The 18417-nt window shown below is 38.6% G+C and overlaps 1 protein-coding gene across 1 annotated transcript; it reads left to right on the forward strand.

The window, feature by feature from the left end:
• Nucleotides 1–5853: 5853 nt before the first annotated feature.
• On the forward strand, nt 5854–18065 carry slc1a3a (solute carrier family 1 member 3a). The gene is made up of 10 exons (XM_008336688.3): nt 5854–6011; nt 6426–6723; nt 7179–7316; nt 13603–13807; nt 14466–14508; nt 15165–15433; nt 15513–15746; nt 15824–16018; nt 17016–17150; nt 17858–18065. The coding sequence occupies exons 2-10, from the start codon at nt 6540–6542 to the stop codon at nt 18063–18065; spliced, it is 1611 nt and encodes a 536-aa protein (XP_008334910.1). The 5' UTR covers nt 5854–6011; nt 6426–6539.
• The last annotated feature ends 352 nt before the right edge of the window (nt 18066–18417 follow it).

Raw genomic sequence — 18417 nt, forward strand, 5'->3', positions numbered from 1 at the left:
AGTTAGTGCTAAAACCAACACAGGCTTGTTTGGGTAGCAGTGTGATGGATGCCATGTGGGTCATTGCATGTCAGGAATGGCGAAGTTCCGACTTAAGACTTTACAGATGAGCTGAAGACTTTTAGCCCAGTAGTCAAGCAAGGAAAGGAAAGGAAAGTGAACTCCATGTCATTGTGACATTGTGACACACACCACTGCACACAACAAAATGTGACCTCTGCACTTAACCCATCACCAAAGTGAACAGTGGGCAGCTTTTTGAGTGCCTGGGGAGCAATGTGTGGGGAGAGTGCCATGCTCAGAGCACCTCAGTGGTAACTTGGCAGCTGGTGGTGGTACACAACATTTTACCAAATATTATGGAAATTGTTGGTTAACTTTTTAACCTTAGCAGGTACATTATTAACATTAGTTAACTTTTTTGTGCTTTCGCTCAGAAGAAAAAAAAAAAGTTTTCAGGGTTCATGCTAGGTTGGCGAAAATATTTGTGTAAATATTTTGCGAAAGATAACGTGGGTCCAAATGCTCAGTCTTTGTCATTATGATAACATGATCTTTGCTTATACCAGTAAGTTTGGAGGTCATTTTGTAAATTATTAAATATTTTGTTTTATTTTCTGCTTTCCTTAGGAACATGATCCAATCAAAAAATGTTCAACACACAGTCCCAGTGTGCGTGAACTGTGTGCAGTCCTAAAGTTGTGCAAAAACAAATCATTGACAAACTGTTTTCACGGAATTGTTAAAATGAGTAAATGGTAATTTCCAGCCTTAATGATTACCTTGAGCTCAGACTAAGGAGAGTGTTTGTCCAATCACTATTATTTACCCTGTGCTTATGCTTATGCAATTCAGTTACCCGTAATCACATGATAATACACATTTCATAAATTGTTGCTTTTTCGTATGTGCTATGAACAACAAGCAGCAGCATGACTCAGACAAGAGTCAGGAGCCTATAGTTTCTTCACCACTTGTCCAGCCATGGCTTTGTCGGCTCTGCAGCCTTGATCATAAAGTCTCTGGCAACAATGGCACCTAAATGAGCCGGTCTTTAAGGGGTTTAATGGTAGCTCTTGGTTGTTCCCAGGAACCAGAGGACTGCAACAAAAAAACAATCATAACTCAATACAGACTCTTCCTGCAGTTCACACATTTTTTGTTCATGTTGTTCAAAGCTAACGTTGGATACCTAAGAATCTCTGAGAAAAAATGATAACGCTAACATTTAAGCTTTCCTTTGTTACTCTATCATAATGTGTACAAAAAATGCAGGGATTTGTTCTGTATTTAGTAATGCTTTGTCCTGATGTTTATGCTTTTAAGCGTTTAAGCTTTTTTGTGCTTGAAATGTTTTTTTCATTAATGTTTTTCCTCTACAATCCAATAACTGCTATGAATCTAATCACAGCCATAAGCTTTTATTTTTGCAAATATCACAAGTAGTCACCATGGTGTCAAGGAACACAAATCCCAGGATAATCTTCTACCACTGTGTCTTTTGTTAACCCTCCTATTGTCCTCTGGTCAAAATGATCTGCCACTGTGTTAAAAACCGAAAAACAAAACCCTAAATGATATTTTTTCAACTTTGAATTTGATGACTTTTCCTAGATTGACCCCAACATTTGAAAAAGTGAATTGTTGCCTTTATTTATATTTCCATGTAACCTGTACAAAAAAAGGTACAAATATTGTCTTTGGGTCAAAATGACCCCACAGTCAAATTGAGTTGAAATCACAGTCACAGAGTTAGTTACACACCACAGATTGTGAGAATGTTTTAGTTCTGTCTCAGATCAGTCGATAGCAGACATAAACAAGACAAGACAGGTGGTCTTCTCGCAGACTGCACTGCCTGTGACCCGATCTGACCTAAATGTAACATAATGCCCCTTTGTCTGTGTGGACTCCCAGAGGCTATAAAGGTGCTACAGATGACACTACCCCAAATTCTCTCTGTGCTGAAGCCATAAGTGTGCATTATAACATTGAACAGGCTCTAGAGCTGATTTTTTCAGATGTCCAACTAGATAACCCTGATTCAGAAGAAGAAGATGGGGAGGAAAACAACCCAGAGCATAATGAATAATCTTCAGAAGAAGAAGAAAATCCCTGAAGCTGAGAGAGAGACTTTCCTTTCAAAAAATGTCAAAATAACATGGTCCCTGGCAGCATATGACAAACACAACAGGGCGGCAAAACAAAAGGTCATGAGGATGACCCCAGGACCTATAAAATATGTCGTTTCTCATGCCCATGACATTGTCTCATTCTCCCTGTTCATCACACCAGCAATAGAAAGAACAATCCTGGAGATGACAAATCTGGAGGGTTTTTACAAATATGGCGACAGCTGGAAAAGGATGGATGAGACTGACCTGCATGCCTACTTAGGGCTGCTATTCTCAGAATTCAAAACTAATTTTTGCACATTTCTGTTCTTTCTTAAGCTATAGAAATACTATACAAATATTGCTTACCACCTATAAAATAAACAATAATACAATTGACAGTGTCATAGCAACGAGTGTTGTCTTAAATAAATGCAGTCCTTCTGCCAGGTGAAGAGGGAAGACTTAGTTATTCACACAATTTGTGGTGAATGACAAGTTGTTTCTTCAAGTAAAATGAGAAATGGTGTTTAAAATTCAATTAAGCTGCTTATATTGAAGGTTTAGTGAAGATGGGTTATTTTGACCCGGGGTGTATACAGAATATGAGGACAACAGGAGGGTTAAGTTATCCTCAAAGGCTTTCACAAAGTGTGACTTAATCAGCCTCTGGAGCAGTTGAGACTACATCTGTAACAAGAACTTAAAATGGTTTGGAAATATCACATCTTTAGTTAATTGGATTATCAGAGGTCCTCCTAGCAACAGACAGAAAATAGCAATGACAACATAACCTATTTGTATGAGGGTTAGGTCCCAACAGATTACTTTCTGTCTAGTACAAAAGACCATTAACTAAACTCCTTTTCTTAACTTTTGAATGGGAACTGAAGTTTGTTGCTTGTTCAAATCCAGCTTCTCTGATTAATCTGGGCAGCAGACCTGGACACCTCCAGAAGTTATCAACGGGCTCTCTGTTTGTTCTCACTACTGTCACCCACACAGGGAGAGTACAGAAACTCTACTTTAATACCTTCAACTCAGCAGCTCTTTAAGGTTTCTAGTAGTGTCACTTGGGTGGACAAAGCCTTTACCCAGGTTCTTGATTTGCTGACCTAACAATAAAACCACATCATTAGCACAAAATTGAATTTATTGGTTGTGAAACCTATTCTTGACCACACTGTTTCCCTAAACCCCAGAGGATCTACATGGACAGAGAGTTGTGACCAGGAGATCTTCACTATTACATAATATTTGGGGATGTTCAATAATATCGACCGACCGATATTCCTGGCCTAATTTTAGTGTTATTATGTAATATCTGTAAGAATTGTGATCAGTTTCCTCCAATAATGAAAACCTGATGTTTTGCAATGCCCGAGTTTTGTCAAATATGCTGGAATTGCTTGTGGGATCCTGAGACGTTTACTGTAGTTTTGGGGTAAATGGCTGCGTATATTGATATCAGATGATATCGAAATCTAAAATTAAGTGTTTGGACAATATCGACATATCAGATATCAGCAAATAGTTAATATCGGACATCCCTTATAATATTGCATGATATTACCACTCCATAACAACAAAGAACACAATAGAAAATAGTAACACTGTTATTCATCACAAACTAAAACTGAACATTTCTGCAAAAATCCAGGATAAAGTGCTTAACTTTTGAGTTAGCTGTCTAGAAGTCTGACTAGAGCTCACTGGCACCACCTCCCTTCTAGCCGTTTTCCTAGGTTAGCCTGTCTTTCATGTTGAAGGCTCTGGGCTCAATTCCACTTCTTCCCATATTTTAAGTTAGGTTGCATCAGGTAGGGTGATATAGTGTGCCAAGTCACTAAGTGTAGTACTACTGTGGCTACTGCTATTAATGAAGGGAAAAGCTAATAGTGATTCATCTTCATGGAGAACCTTGAATCATTTTGCATGCTGACATGTTACATTAAAACAACTCTAAACAACTTGTTGAATTTTTGTCCTTTTGTACAAATTCCCTGTGCATGACTCACTTTATCTGTTTCCTGCTACTTTCTAAAATATTCTGGAAGCATTTTGAGCAGGTACTGGTCAATTTTTAGGAATGTTAATGAGTGACTATTGGATCCACTGCCTGTACAGTTTGGTTGTAAGCCATATCGTGGGAGTTACAACATCGGGAGGTCAGATCAGAGCATTTTGTTTCAGGCCATGTTTTGTTGAATCATTTATACCAGGTGTATAAATGATTCAACTCTGGTCCAGGGACTGATGCCAGTCTCTGTAGTTCATTTGATTCCCGGGCTGCAGTGGGACACAGTGAAAAAGTTTACTTCAGTTTTCTTAATTTACTTCATTCAATGATCATCTGGGAATGTTCCAAAACAATAGGTCATTCAGTCACTCAGAATCTGATACTAACAAAATAAAGTCTAAAAGATGTTTTATTCAGAAAATGTAATGATCACTTAACAACAGTGTGGTATTGCTGATACTGTCCTACCAGTACCTGGTATGAAAAAGGTGGGGGACCGCTGCTGTATACCTGCCAGATATAAAACCACAAGCGTCCTGCCACTGTCTGTTCTCCCACCCCTGTTCAGCCCTTCTGAGGATCAAAAAGTTCTTCACTAGATCTCACAGAGCATTTTTTTCCTCTGCAGCTTTTACCTGGAAATGCTGTGCATGAAACCCCTGCCAAAGCTAAGGCATCTCTCTTCTGCCTGATGGTTTAGTGGCATGCTTGTTCACTACATGTTTTAGGCAGGCCTCCCTTTTTTTGTTTTAATATGCAAGAATTTTGGGAGTAGTGGTTGGAGGGTTTCTTATCTGTGTCTTCTGAGCCAGACTCCTGGCTTGCGAGGCATTTTTTAAGTATCGACTTATCTGTCAAAGTCAGCTGGTTGCATTTAATGGAAAGGAGGATGATTCGTGGGAATTAATTAGTGTATGTACTTGTCATTGCCTGAGATTGATGAGTAAAAATAAAATAGTTTTATTTCAGCCCCCACTCCCCACCTCCTCCACACACACAGTGACACTGGTGGTCAAACTGGTATGATTAAATGTGGTTTAGTGACCTAACCTGTTGTGCTACCCCTTTGTTTCGCTGCTTGGGGCAAATAGACATTTATTTGAATTGTGTTTTACACTTAGCATTAATAGTAATGTATTATGTATTCTAAGGAAACAACCAACAGTTGTAGTTGCACTGGCTGATTAGTCTTTAGAGTAAGGTCAGTAAGCTTTATCTTGGTATTAGTGGTAAAAAAAAAATCATTGAAATACCTACCAGTTTTACTCATCTAAACACTTCAGAACGTTAAGGAAGACAGTAATACTGACGGATGAGTGCTTCTGTTGGAGAAATGCCAAAACAAATGTGTGTGTTTAAGCCACTGGCATTTTTTTATGAATAGAGGAGTTTATTTCTCTCACTCTTTACAAAAATCTTAAATCTTAAAGAACTTATCAAGCATGAAAACCTGCGTGAATGGAAGGTCAAGAAAGGGAGAAGAAAACAGGAAGGTTCTTTCTTCCTTTTTCCCACTTGGGAAGCTTATTATTCCTTAAGCTGTGCTCTGTCTGAAAAGCTCTCTCTCCTTCTCAACCCTTCACCGTTAAGACCCCGCCTCGTCTCGACACAAGCCCCCAACTCGATTTTGTTTTTTTCAAACAGTAGCACCTCCTCCATTCACTCACTGACTTCCTCTCACTCTCGTACCCGTCACTGAACTCCCTCCTCTTCTTTCTCCTCCCCTCTCCCTGTGTCCCTACTTTCTCCTCATTGCTGGCTGCCTACTCCAGCCACTTCACAACCAAAGAGCTCATCTGTCCTTCACACACTGACTGCGCTTTAAACCAGAACCAGAACCCACTTTCCTCCAAAGACAATTTTGCTGAAGTCAAAAGGTATTGATTCCACATATCTCTCCATATATTTGTATAAATGCATTTTTAGACATATTGGTGTGTCTGCGTGTGTGCAAGTGTGATTTCATACGAGCATACCCATTTCACTGGAAGTGTACACGTGTAGTTACTAGAGTGTGGTAGGGGTGGTGGGACACATGTTTTTCCTTCACTGAATTCTTACTGCATCTCCTTCAGATATGAGTTGCTCTAGGTTTAAAATAACTTTCATGGTGTACATTTGGACCGGAGTAGGAAGCAGTGTTTGTATGATGGAGTCGGGCAGTCGAAATCAGTGAAACATTTGTTTTTAAACATTTGTTTTTCACTGAAATCAGGCAAATATGTTTGTCAATATGTTTTGCCTTTTTGTCCACACGCCAGTATCTAACTCTGACATATTTTTCCTTTTAGTCAGACAACCTTTATGACTCACACCAGAGGGAAGCCACGAGTGAAGGAAAAGTGAAGAACAAGCAACATAGAGGAGTTTTGCTGCTCAAGGGAGTAAAAGTTCCTGCAACAATTATGACTCAGACCAGTGAAGATAACCCACAGATGACCCGAAGAGGCCTCCATCGCATCCGTGCTGGGATCCAGTCCCAATCTCTGCAGGCCAGGAAGAGAGTGGAGAACATCACAAAGAATGATGTGAAAGGATTCTTCCTGAAAAATTCCTTTGTAATATTCACTGTCATTGCTGTTGTTTTAGGTGAGCTGTCAGTATTTGTTCACACTACACTTAATATTTATGGTGATTTGCTTGGCCCATCGTCAGCCAGACTGTGGCAGCACGGGAAAAGGACAAAAATAGATGCAAACTTACCAGGGGAGAGAACAGAGGAAACCAGATGAATATAGGGACTGAACTCCTTCTGACCTTAAATCTGACCTTTGCCTGTTTTGCCATTAACCTCTAGGTCTTGCTCTGTAGGAAGTTAGAGTAGCCCACACAAAGCCTGCACATCAGTTGTCCTACTAGAATTACACTTCCACTATCAAATTCCTTTGACTGTCAGATTCAGGATATTCTTCAATGAAGGATTAGACTAGAGAAAAAAGAATACAGAGACATCATCTGGTTTTGTTACTTAATTCAGAACCTTCCAAAGGTTGAATTGTATGAAATCTTTTTTTAAATTTTTTTTTAAATTTTCGTTCATGAAGGTATAATCCTGGGATTTGCTGTGCGGCCTTATAAGATATCTTATCGTGAAGTGGTGTTCCTGTCTTTTCCTGGAGAGCTGCTAATGAGAATGCTTCAGATGTTGGTGCTGCCCCTGCTGGTTTCGAGTCTAATTACAGGTATGAAAACTCAACTGAAAGGCTTTCTGCTGAGTTAGTCAACTTTCATTCTCACACTTCTGAAGTAACACAGTAGTAAGCTTTTTTAATTCTAAAGAGCTATATAACAACAATTAACTAAAAGTTTAAAACTGGGCCCTTACAATTAGAGTAATAAAAGCAAGAAATTGATAAAAGTCATCTCCTCCGACAATCAACAAAGCACTGAGAATATAATTAGAGAATATAATATTTTCAAAAATAGGTTACTGGGTTATGTTAAAACAGTGGGGCTCTGGCTGACTTTTTGTCTTAGATATATGTTACTTGTCCAGTAGGTAGTTCAGTCTGTGCTCTCTGTGTTCAGCCCCAGTACCAGTGACAGTGCTGTTTGTTGTTTTGTGGCTCCAAGGACCAAGTCAGTTGTTTGTTCAGCTGATGATGTTTGTTTGTTTTGGGCACAGTGGTGAATAGGGTTACGATAAAGTCATGAGCAAGACACAGAAAAATAGGTTAAGAGGGAGAGAGACAGAGCAAGAGAGAGAGATTTTTTACTAGTCAATTTTAAACATACAGTAACTTACCCATGTAGTAATATCTGTGTTCTCTGCATCACAAATTAACAAATTTGACTGACTTGACTAAGGCCAGTGCACATTTGTATTTGAATAAACAGTTAAGGATAAGGAATTGAGTGTGTTGATTTTCTTTGTTTTTAGGTTTTTCAGTTTTGTTTCAAACATGTGAAAACCTATTTTCAATTTTCTCCTTTCTACGGTCTGTGGGTGTTTTGCTGCCACTTGGTACAGATAATTCTGAGACTAGTAAGCTATACTGATGGAAGGAGTTAAATATTAACAACACACCCTAACCCTAGAAAGCACACAGTGTAGTGATTCACAGCGCAACGGGCCAATCTCCTGCAGAGAAGATAGAGACACAGTCTTTGATACTAACCTACTTTGTCCCGCAGCATGAGTGTAACAGCAACCTCTGACTTCATGTCACATGACCTGTCACATGGCGTAAACATGTGCAACAATGATGTTTTCTAACGAACTGATCTAGTGCTGGGTATGTGTGTATTTGTCTGCTTTATGTATATCTTCAAATTTAACTAATAACACATTTCAAACCACTCCAGACTAGTTCATGTTGAGCTTTGGCAAATGTATTTTCTGTCAGTAAAAATAATATTAGTCATGAGCTGTAATAATGACTTAATGTCAGCTCTCAAACACTGTAAAAACAACTAAAAAATCAAATTCTGTTGAATGTGGTTGACCAATGTGCCTGCATATTGGAAAGTGGAAAATTCTGGCTCAACATTATGGAAAGAACAACAAGAAAGAAACATGTGTGATTTTTTTTTAATTGCAGATCATATATAAAGCATTTGCTTTTTATTTAGTTACAGAGGTCTTGGGCCATTAGGGCATTATGTTTTTTTTTTCTTATTTTGTGCACGTAGTCTGTTAAAGTAAAATAAACAGTGAATGCGTGTAAGTGTAGCACATCTAATTCATCTAATTCCTAATTAGATTAGGAATCTAGACTAACTCCTAATTCCTAATCTGATTAATCCTAATCTCGTAAAATACCTGAAGGGAACTCCCAAGGGATTAATAAAGTGCTATCTATCTATCTATCTATCTATCTATCTATCTATCTATCTATCTATCTATCTATCTGTCTGTCTATCTATCTATCTATCTATCTATCTATCTATCTATCTATCTATCTATCTATCTATCTATCTATCTATTTATCTATCTAGCTATCTAGCTATCTAGCTATCTATCTAATTTCAAACTCCAGAATGTAAATGAACTTATATGAGCTAAAAAGCATACCCAGTTCTCATGGACAAGCAGTTTGGTTAAAAAAAGTTATGGAGAGAGATATTATAGATAGATAACTTTTTATAACAAAATTTGCAACTAAGACCTGATAGAAAGACGACACCTTTCTAGTCTGGAGTTAACAAACATATTGGACTGCTTGATTTTATATTTTATATTTTCTGAGGATTGACCTAAATAATGGAGGGTATTTAATAAAGGACAAATTCGTATGAGTTTTTTTTTTCTACAACCAGATGACACAGTCACACTCTAAAAAGTAATTTGTGCTGTGACTGACATGTCCATACGGTCGACATTAAAAGGAAGGCGGTCTGGTGAACAGACACGAGGCGTTAGAGCAGAGAATCTAAGATCAAGAAGTGAGCTCCAGTAGAAAATATTTAGTAGAGGTTCCGGCCCATTCTGCATCATCTGTAGCACGGATGGAGGTCCACGTTGTCCCAGGAGCTTTGAGGGTTCCCCCAAAGTCTACCTTTGTGTTTGATGAACATTCCCCACACCAGAAGAAAAGTCACTCTCCTTGCTCTCCAACAGTTGTGGTTCTTTCATTCTTTTGAAAGGATGAAATTGGTGAGGCTGCGTCCGTTGTTGTCTAGACAACAGACTAGGGATCACTGTGCACGTATGTAGTACTGTCTAAGTCAACAAGTTTTCCCAGGCCTGTTAGAAAGGAAATAAGAGGAGGGTAAAAGAGAGGGAAAAGAATTGGAAGAGAATTACAGCAATAAGACTAGCGTGCAAGAAAAAGAGTGCACAAAGGCAACATGTGGGGGTGGAAAGGGAGGAAAAGTATTGGACGGATACTATAGAGTCTCCCTGAAAAAGAGCGGTGAGGTAAAGAATTTGGGGCAGAACAATGGGAGAGGGAAGGATGAAGAGGGAGGAAAGAGGATCAGGAAAAATAATTAAGGCTTAGGTCCTGGACACGTTTGGACAAGAAGAAAAAGAAAGGGCTCCTGGGCACCTAACCCCCCTTAAACACACACACATATGCACACACAATAAATTCAGAGGTTTGTCACATCATTAGTTTTGTTAATAAAAATTACAGAGAGTTTAGGGGTAAATATACCAAATATAATAATCTTTGCGATCATATTTCAATGTAAAAAATATAGTATAGATTATATACTGGAGTTATGGTACCTTTTCAAAAACCCTAACTTTACAGAAAATTGTCAATAATACCTTGTAACATTCATATTTTAAATAGTCTATTACTCTTCAGACAGCCAATATTTTTGTAAGACTACTAAGTGCTGACAATTCAAAGTACAATTGATATATAAAACTAATAAAAAATAGCTAAAAGCAAACCAAAACAGGTAGAAAACGTCATAATTAGCTAACCAACTAACTAATGAACTAACTTACTAATTAGCCTCTAACAGGAAGATCAAAAATGTGTTTCATAGGGAAAAGAAATCACATACACAGTGTTTTATTTTCATGGTTGGTGTCGTTGGTTTTGGTCCGCACAATGCAACAGGTCCTCAGTACAAGGCTGTGGAAATGAAGGGAGCAGCATAGGGAGAGAGAGAGAGTGTCAAAGTACCAAGCATGAAAGGATCACATACATCTCCTCTCACACAATCACACAAAGCCTGCTTTGCCTTGTACAGTTCTGAATAGAGAGCAAGGCCATAATAGGACCTGGCACTTTGAAAATGAGATGCCTCTGTCACGCTTATTGGTGTAGATTGTCTTTGTTGCTGGATTGTTTTCAAAATCAGTTCTTTAAATGGCTGCATTTCTTCTTTCTGAAATTTATTTTTCTCTATTTTTATTAAGACAGAAATACTGCCTTTTACTATTTATCCTTGCAAAGTCTATGTAATACTAATTTAGTAGTATTAGAGCACAGTTTAGCCTTTAGGGCTCTGTGACTGTTACCATCTTTCTGTTTTTTCACATCTTTTCACATCTTTGAAGACTCTTCATATCAGTGGGTTATTCGTTCTTGGCCGAGGACTAAAAAAGTCCATGTTTTACTGCGTGTGTGTGTGTGTGCATGTGTGTGTGTGTGTTTGTGTGTGATTGTGTGTGAGTAGCCCATGATTTTATAACTAGTAGAGTTCACAAAATCCAACCATATTTTTTTCCATTCATTAAACTGTATTGCCTTTTCACAGATTAATTTAAGTTTATTACAAGTTCATTTGCTAATTACAACAGAACATGAGAACGTTTGTTAGGTGGTCCACAGTACGTACGCGCTGTTTCAATTCCAAACACCGAAACTGTTTTGTTGAACCTGGATGACTGAGAATCTTCATAGACATGTTTTGTTGAACTGTTTCCACCTTGACACAGATATTTTCTCTGCCTGCTTTTCTGGTAAATATTACTTACATGCACACACAACACACCATATAAATATAGTGAACAAACTGTACTTGCTAACAATTCAACAAAACCTAGATGGCATTTAAGCCTAAAAGCATTTTAGCATTTACTCAAGCATCTTTTTAAATGGAGTGTTACAAACGAAAAGACTGGCTGTGTGGATGTCCCACAAGAAAGCTTTACTGCTTTCCTTGGCTTTTACTCTCATCGTGTGATAACGTCTGGACTAACTCGGGATACTTTGACCTGAAACATTTACAAAGAAGCCTCAGCAGACAAGGAAGATCAGCCACGAACATTCAAAGCCAGATGTCTTTAAAAAAATCCTGGAAATTCAAGATCAGGATTGATAACATTAGCATCCATTAGTGTAAAAATAAGATGGGAATAAGTAGAAAAAATTCAAGTATTTGATAACTAAATTTCTGGCCTAAAATAAATATTTTTTCTTATCAAATTGATAGACAATCTTTGATTAAAGCACCAGAATTTAAAGTTTAAAAAATAACTGAATTTGTTACTGAAGCTCAAAATTAAATTTGTGACTAAAACACTGTGAGGTAGTCGGCGGCGTCCAGGAGGGCCGAGCAGGTATTGAATGGAGCAAGACCACCCTCTTCTGGTCAAAGGCCTCGAAAGAAGAGCAGAAAGTGGTGGTGACAGAGGTGACAAGGACCGAGCTGGAACGCCTTAAAATCAAAGCGGTGGCTCAAAGCCGACAGGGAGGCTGGATGTCATGGGAAGGTGTTACAGACAGGCCCCTGGCATGGACTGATATGTGGAAGATCCCCCAGATCAGGCTCAGCTTCCTGATCAGGTCGTCTTACGATACTCTGCCTTGTCCCAGAAAGAATCCTGCATTGCAAGCCTCCAGCATATCCTGTCAGGCTGTAAGACAGCATTGTCCCAAGGCCGCTACAGGTGGCGTCATGACTTGGTGTTAAGGAAGCTGGCAGAGGTGGGCACCAACGGTACGCTCACTAGGCAGCGAGTGGTCGATGAGGAGGCAGCTCCAATTGCCCAGGGAGATCACAGAAAACTTTGCTCCGGCCAGGTCTATGGTCAAAACCATGCAGAACCATTCTGATGGTGAAGCTTACCGTCCCATGGGAGGAAGGCATGGAGGCTGCCAAAGAGTGGAAACATGCAAAGTACGCAGACTTGGCAGCAGAATGCAGAGAGGCTGGCTGGAAAACCATCATGTGCCCCGTTGAAGTACGATGCAGGGGCTTCATAGGGTCCTCAACTGTACGCCTGCTCTGTGACATGGGATGCACAGGAGCAGGGCGCAGGAAAGCCATGAGGGAACTGGCAGAATCTCTATACTTATAGATATGAATTGCTTACACAAGAAGGGTGCTCTGTCCATTTGTATAAAGAAACGTTCTTTATAGGACAATTATGTTTCTGTGAATATGTTTGTGTTGGTGTCAGTGTCATTCAAAGAGGAATGCTGATGGATTTTATTTCATCTTATTTCACTATTCATCCAACAACATCACCTGGTAATAAACCAATGAACCATCCAAGAGTTCATCATTGAACAGCTAATTAACAGCAATGACACTGACTAGAATATTGAGGAGAGGGATCCAAGCATGATTGATTGTTCCGCTTGATTGTTTTGTTCCGCTTAATGCGCCTTATAACCCGGTGCGCCTTATGTATGAAAATATTCCCGTTCATTGATAGTGCGCCTTTTAATGCAGTGCAATTATTGTGTCCTTTTTACCTGCAATTCTACGCTCAGGGGTGTAAAGCTTAGACATTAACATCACGGTGGCTGTTGACCTGTTGTCTTTGTCATTTTTTAGCTGATACTGTATATAACTAGTACTGGGCTCTGTAATTATTGTTGAATTACCAAGGCTGTTCCTCAGGACGGCTGGGATCATTGGCGTCAGCTCTGCCTTTTACCCTGAAAGGGATTAAGAGATGAATGAAGGAATCACTAGTACTGGACTTATTGCACCACATCCTTTAAGATAGTGACACCACTGCTCTCTCTGCAGGGATCTTTTGGAAGTCCACAGAAAAGTCAAATTACTAATAGAATGACTTTAACTTAATAACTTCTCTATGGTTTTGTTTTCCAGGTATGGCTGCTCTAGACAGCCGTGCTTCTGGTAAAATGGGTATGAGGGCAGTGATCTACTACACCACCACCACTGTGATTGCAGTGTTCATTGGAATCATCATGGTGCTCATCATTCACCCTGGAAAAGGATCAAAAGATGAGTTTACAAAGCAGGAAAAAGTGGAGCAGGTCAGCCCTGCTGATGCCTTCCTGGACCTTATAAGGTGTGTATCAGGATGGTGTCATACCAGTTTTCTTGTTTACAAACAAGTATTAGTATTTTTAATTGTGTACTCACCAATAACAGATATAATAGGAAAGGAAAGTGAACTCCTTGTCATTGTGACATACATCACTGCACACAACAAAATTTGACCTCTGCATTTAACCCATGACCAAAGTGAACAGTGGGCAGCTTTTTGAGTACCCAGGGAGTAGTGTATGGGGACAGTGCCATGCTAAGAGCACCTCAGTGGCAGCTGGTGGATTCGAAATTCGAAATAAAAAAACAATATTAAGTATGAACATAAATAAAAATACAGATTCTTTTATATTTACCAGAGGTGTAAAGTAACATATTACATTTACTCACATTACTAGAATTGTATTTTTTGCAAGTAATTGTGAGCAATTTCGAATTTTTTATGTAGTTTTGGCAATATACAGTATATTATAAGTACATTTTGTACTTAGCTGTATTTGTATTTTCATTTTTTTATTTTAAAATATTCACATTGCTTTTTGTGTGTATATACAGTATGTATCTAAGTGTGCAAGAATGTTTCTCTTAAATACTATTTTAAACTGTTCTATTTCCTCAACAAATACAAAAAACAGTGTGGGTGTTTGTTTGTGACTGGATCTTTATCTTTTATTTTTCAGAAACATGTTTCCTCCAAATATTGTAGAAGCTTGCACCAAACAGGTGAGATTTCACTTTTTGGTACATCATGTTGTTCTTACAGTTCTCTTCACATGTAAATATGTTTATAGTTATCCTTTTTTAAAATGCTTATTCCAGTTTTATTGAAGATGACATGAATATTACCTATTTACAGTCATAAGAAACACACACTGTTTATTTTGTAAAGCTTTTTCCTGATCTGTGCAAATGCAACTAAGATAAGGTTTACATATAAAGAGCTAAACGTCACAAAACTTTTTACACTTTCTCTACAACAAAGTTGCGTGGGCAAACTTTTTGACCCGCAGGCCACAATTGGTCCTAAAATTGAACAGGGGTGCTGGGTCAGAAGCAGATAGATGAAGCATTTGTATCAACTAAGATAAATGACGTGTAAAAGTCATACATGAAGGCTAAAATGCTAAAATGCTTTTATCATTTTCTATGCCATTGCATTTTCTACGTGGGTATTGCAGGGAAAAAGAAGAAATATAATGATAATATAAATAAATTATATAATTTGGAAATGTTTGGTGGGCCAGATTCAAAAGCTGAACGGACCACATCAGTTTGCCCATGCCTGCCATAGACAGTGTGTCTACAAGGGCAAAAAACACAGTAGTTTAACACAGAGATTAATTCATAAATTAAAAGTAGTACTTTTGTTTTCATTGCAGTTCAAGACACAGTATGCCAAGAGAGTCATCCAGGTACAGATGACGGTGAACGACACCATATTCTCTCCTAATGGTAGTCAGAAGATCACGCAGGAGGAGATGGTTCCTGTACCTGGGACAATTAATGGAATCAATGCTTTGGGCCTAGTGGTGTTCTCCATGTGCTTTGGTCTGATCATTGGAAACATGAGGGAACAAGGTCAGCCGCTCAAGGACTTCTTTGACTCTCTCAATGAGGTCATCATGAGGCTGGTGGGCATAATCATGTGGTGAGTAGGGTTATTGATTCTTGAATGTGAGGATTTTTTTTAAACATTAAATTAAATGACATCACTGTTTAATCTTCAGGTATGCCCCTCTTGGCATCTTGTTCCTAATTGCTGGGAAGATTGTGGAGATGGATGACATTTCCTCGATGGGGAGCCAGCTGGCGATGTACACAGTGACAGTCATTAGTGGGCTGCTCATCCACGCCACCGTTGTCCTGCCAACTTTGTACTTCATCATCACCAGGAAGAACCCCTTTGTGTTCATCGGTGGGCTGCTGCAGGCACTCGTTACGGCCCTCGGGACATCCTCCAGGTCAGTCATCATGTTCACTATGTACAGTACTTACTTGTTTGTGTCCGTCTTACATCCTTATTAATCTTCTCTTGCAGCTCAGCAACCCTGCCTATCACCTTTAAATGCCTGGAGGAAAACAACAAAGTGGACAAGCGTGTAACCCGTTTTGTACTTCCTGTAGGTGCCACAATAAACATGGATGGAACAGCTCTGTATGAAGCTCTGGCAGCCATTTTCATTGCCCAGGTCAATGACTATGACCTCAACTTTGGGCAGATTCTCACCATTAGGTATAGATATTGTGTACTAATAATGTACTAATACATTTTTTGATGATGTCAAGCCTTTATATTGTTGTACAATACAGTACACATGACTGATTTTATATTGCATGACATTTTTGAAACACTAAGACGGGAGGTAGGAAGAAAGCAGTGAAAAAACACCCAGTGTTTTTATGTGTTTGAATGAGATACCACTTAAAGAAGGGCTGTCAAACATACAGCCTGTGGGCCATCCCCGGCCCATTAGTGGGGTTCAATCCAGCCTGCTTGATAAATTTTGAAAGTAAAAAAATGTGCATGAAAACAAAGGGGGAAACATGTACTATTGTTATTCATAAGAAATTATGTTGTATTATTGTACTGGTCTGGCCTACCTGACATTAGTTTGGCTATATGTGGCCCGTAACGCAGTTCAAGAAGTTTAAGTTTTGCTCCAGCAAATGTTCATTTCAAAAGTGATAGTCACCAAATATTGGTGTAATTGAAATACTAAACTAAAAAGGCTGTGTAACCAACTTAATATCCCTATTTATGTTCTTATTTTGTGTTTAGGAAGGACACATTTTTATACACTAGCTACATGTGATCTATTTCTGTTTCAAATGAAACATTCACTTTGGCAGATTCGTCTGTTCCAAATAATGAACCTGATCATAACAGACTCATTTTAGGGATATCAAAAATGTAAAGCCTACATACCAGTGTAATTACGTCAGATTTCTGCCAACAGAGCCTCCAGATATTTACACAGTAAATATAATATTTCCACAAAAACCATAATTGTTGTCATAGTGATTTTCTAACCATTGGTCTGAGGATTTGGTCCAAAGAAGAGACTGCACTTCTGACATGAGAACCAATGAAATAACCCTTGTTAACTTTGGAAGCAATGAACATCTGTTTGGTCAAACTGATGATGGCCGAGATAATTTAAGACAGGTTTTGACATAAACCACACTGAAATACTTACTGTATAACTGTTCCTGCACTGTTTTCACTTCAGTATTACAGCCACAGCAGCCAGCATTGGAGCAGCTGGAATTCCACAGGCAGGACTTGTTACTATGGTCATTGTGCTTACATCTGTTGGCCTGCCAACTGATGACATCACACTCATCGTTGCTGTTGATTGGTTCTTGTAAGTATCATTTATATTCTCCCTGATGTGGTGCAATAAGTGCAGTACTATTCTCCCTGTTCGGGCAGTATGGGATTGTATAATGCTATGTGTTGAATGCAGCAGGATAAGGTAAGTAGTACTTTGCATCCCATGTCACACAATATATCTTTATATATATATATATACATATATATATATAAAACTCTTTATATTCTTTTGGGATCAATAAACTATCTATCTATCTATCTGTCTGTACTTTGTTTGCAAATCTATCTGATCCAAGGCAAAGCATTTATACTTGATGTGGTTTACTATGTGTTTTTCAATGGCCATGTAGGATTTATCTTCAACATCTTCAACATAATTTATTTGGAATATTTTATGCTTGATATTCAGTTCTTTTTTGCATTCATTTTTAATTTATAACTACATTTCCTTTTGTTTGACATTTCTCTTGTGTCATTTTTTCTGTTTCTTTTTTTTTCTTTTTACCTGTTTTATGCTGTTTTATTAATTTCTTAATCTAGTCTCCCTGTCTGCCTTTATTTGTTGATTATCTTACATTTTTGTGGCGCCTTGTCTTGTGTACAGTTTTGTCTTTTATAGTTTATTTCCTCTTCTCACATTGCCTATTTGTAACATTGTTTCATCTTTTCTTATATATTTTGTTGTTTTGTGTTACTTTATCTTGTCTGACTCTCACCATATTGGTTGTCTTTCTTTAGAGACAGATTGCGCACCACAACCAATGTCCTTGGAGATTCCATTGGTGCAGGTATAGTGGAGCACTTGTCCCGTCATGAGCTGCAGAAAAAGGACCCGGAGGTTGGAAACTTAGTGGTGGAGGAAACAGACAAGAAGCCTTACCAGCTCATTAGCCAGGAGAATGAGTATGAGAAAGAAAGACACGTCGACAGCGAAACCAAGATGTAGGTACTCCTATTTTTTTCAGGCGTGGTTGGGTGTGTTGGGGCATTGAAATGAACCATACTCTGGTTTACATTTATGGAGGGTTACTGTTATATGCTGCATGCTGTCCAGCATTAAGTTCTACAAAAGTTAAGGGTCTACAAAAAGCTTTTCTGTGACACCAACATCTTGAGTAGGCCCTTGGTGCAATGTTTTCCTCAGCATAACTAGGAATCTTTCTAAATCTACAATGCGTTTTAATGCGTTTAACTACGGGTGGCAGCTGTTAATAATAGACATGAACTTCTGTAAAACTTGGTGGTTTGTGGCCTGCATGCCATATTACTCTTCTATCATTTCTGCAATAACTCATTTC

The sequence above is a fragment of the Cynoglossus semilaevis genome, chromosome Z (genome assembly GCF_000523025.1).
Source record: "Cynoglossus semilaevis isolate Cse_v1.0 chromosome Z, Cse_v1.0, whole genome shotgun sequence".
NCBI lineage: Eukaryota > Metazoa > Chordata > Actinopteri > Pleuronectiformes > Cynoglossidae > Cynoglossus > Cynoglossus semilaevis.

Bases quoted from the DNA above. Each gene is read 5' to 3' on its own strand.
- slc1a3a (XM_008336688.3), top strand. From the start codon at position 6,540: ATGACTCAGACCAGTGAAGATAACCCACAGATGACCCGAAGAGGCCTC. The intron at 7,317-13,602 runs GTATGAAAACTC...TTTGTTTTCCAG, and splicing joins GGTTTCGAGTCTAATTACAG to GTATGGCTGCTCTAGACAGC. The intron at 15,747-15,823 runs GTCAGTCATCAT...CTTCTCTTGCAG, and splicing joins GCCCTCGGGACATCCTCCAG to CTCAGCAACCCTGCCTATCA.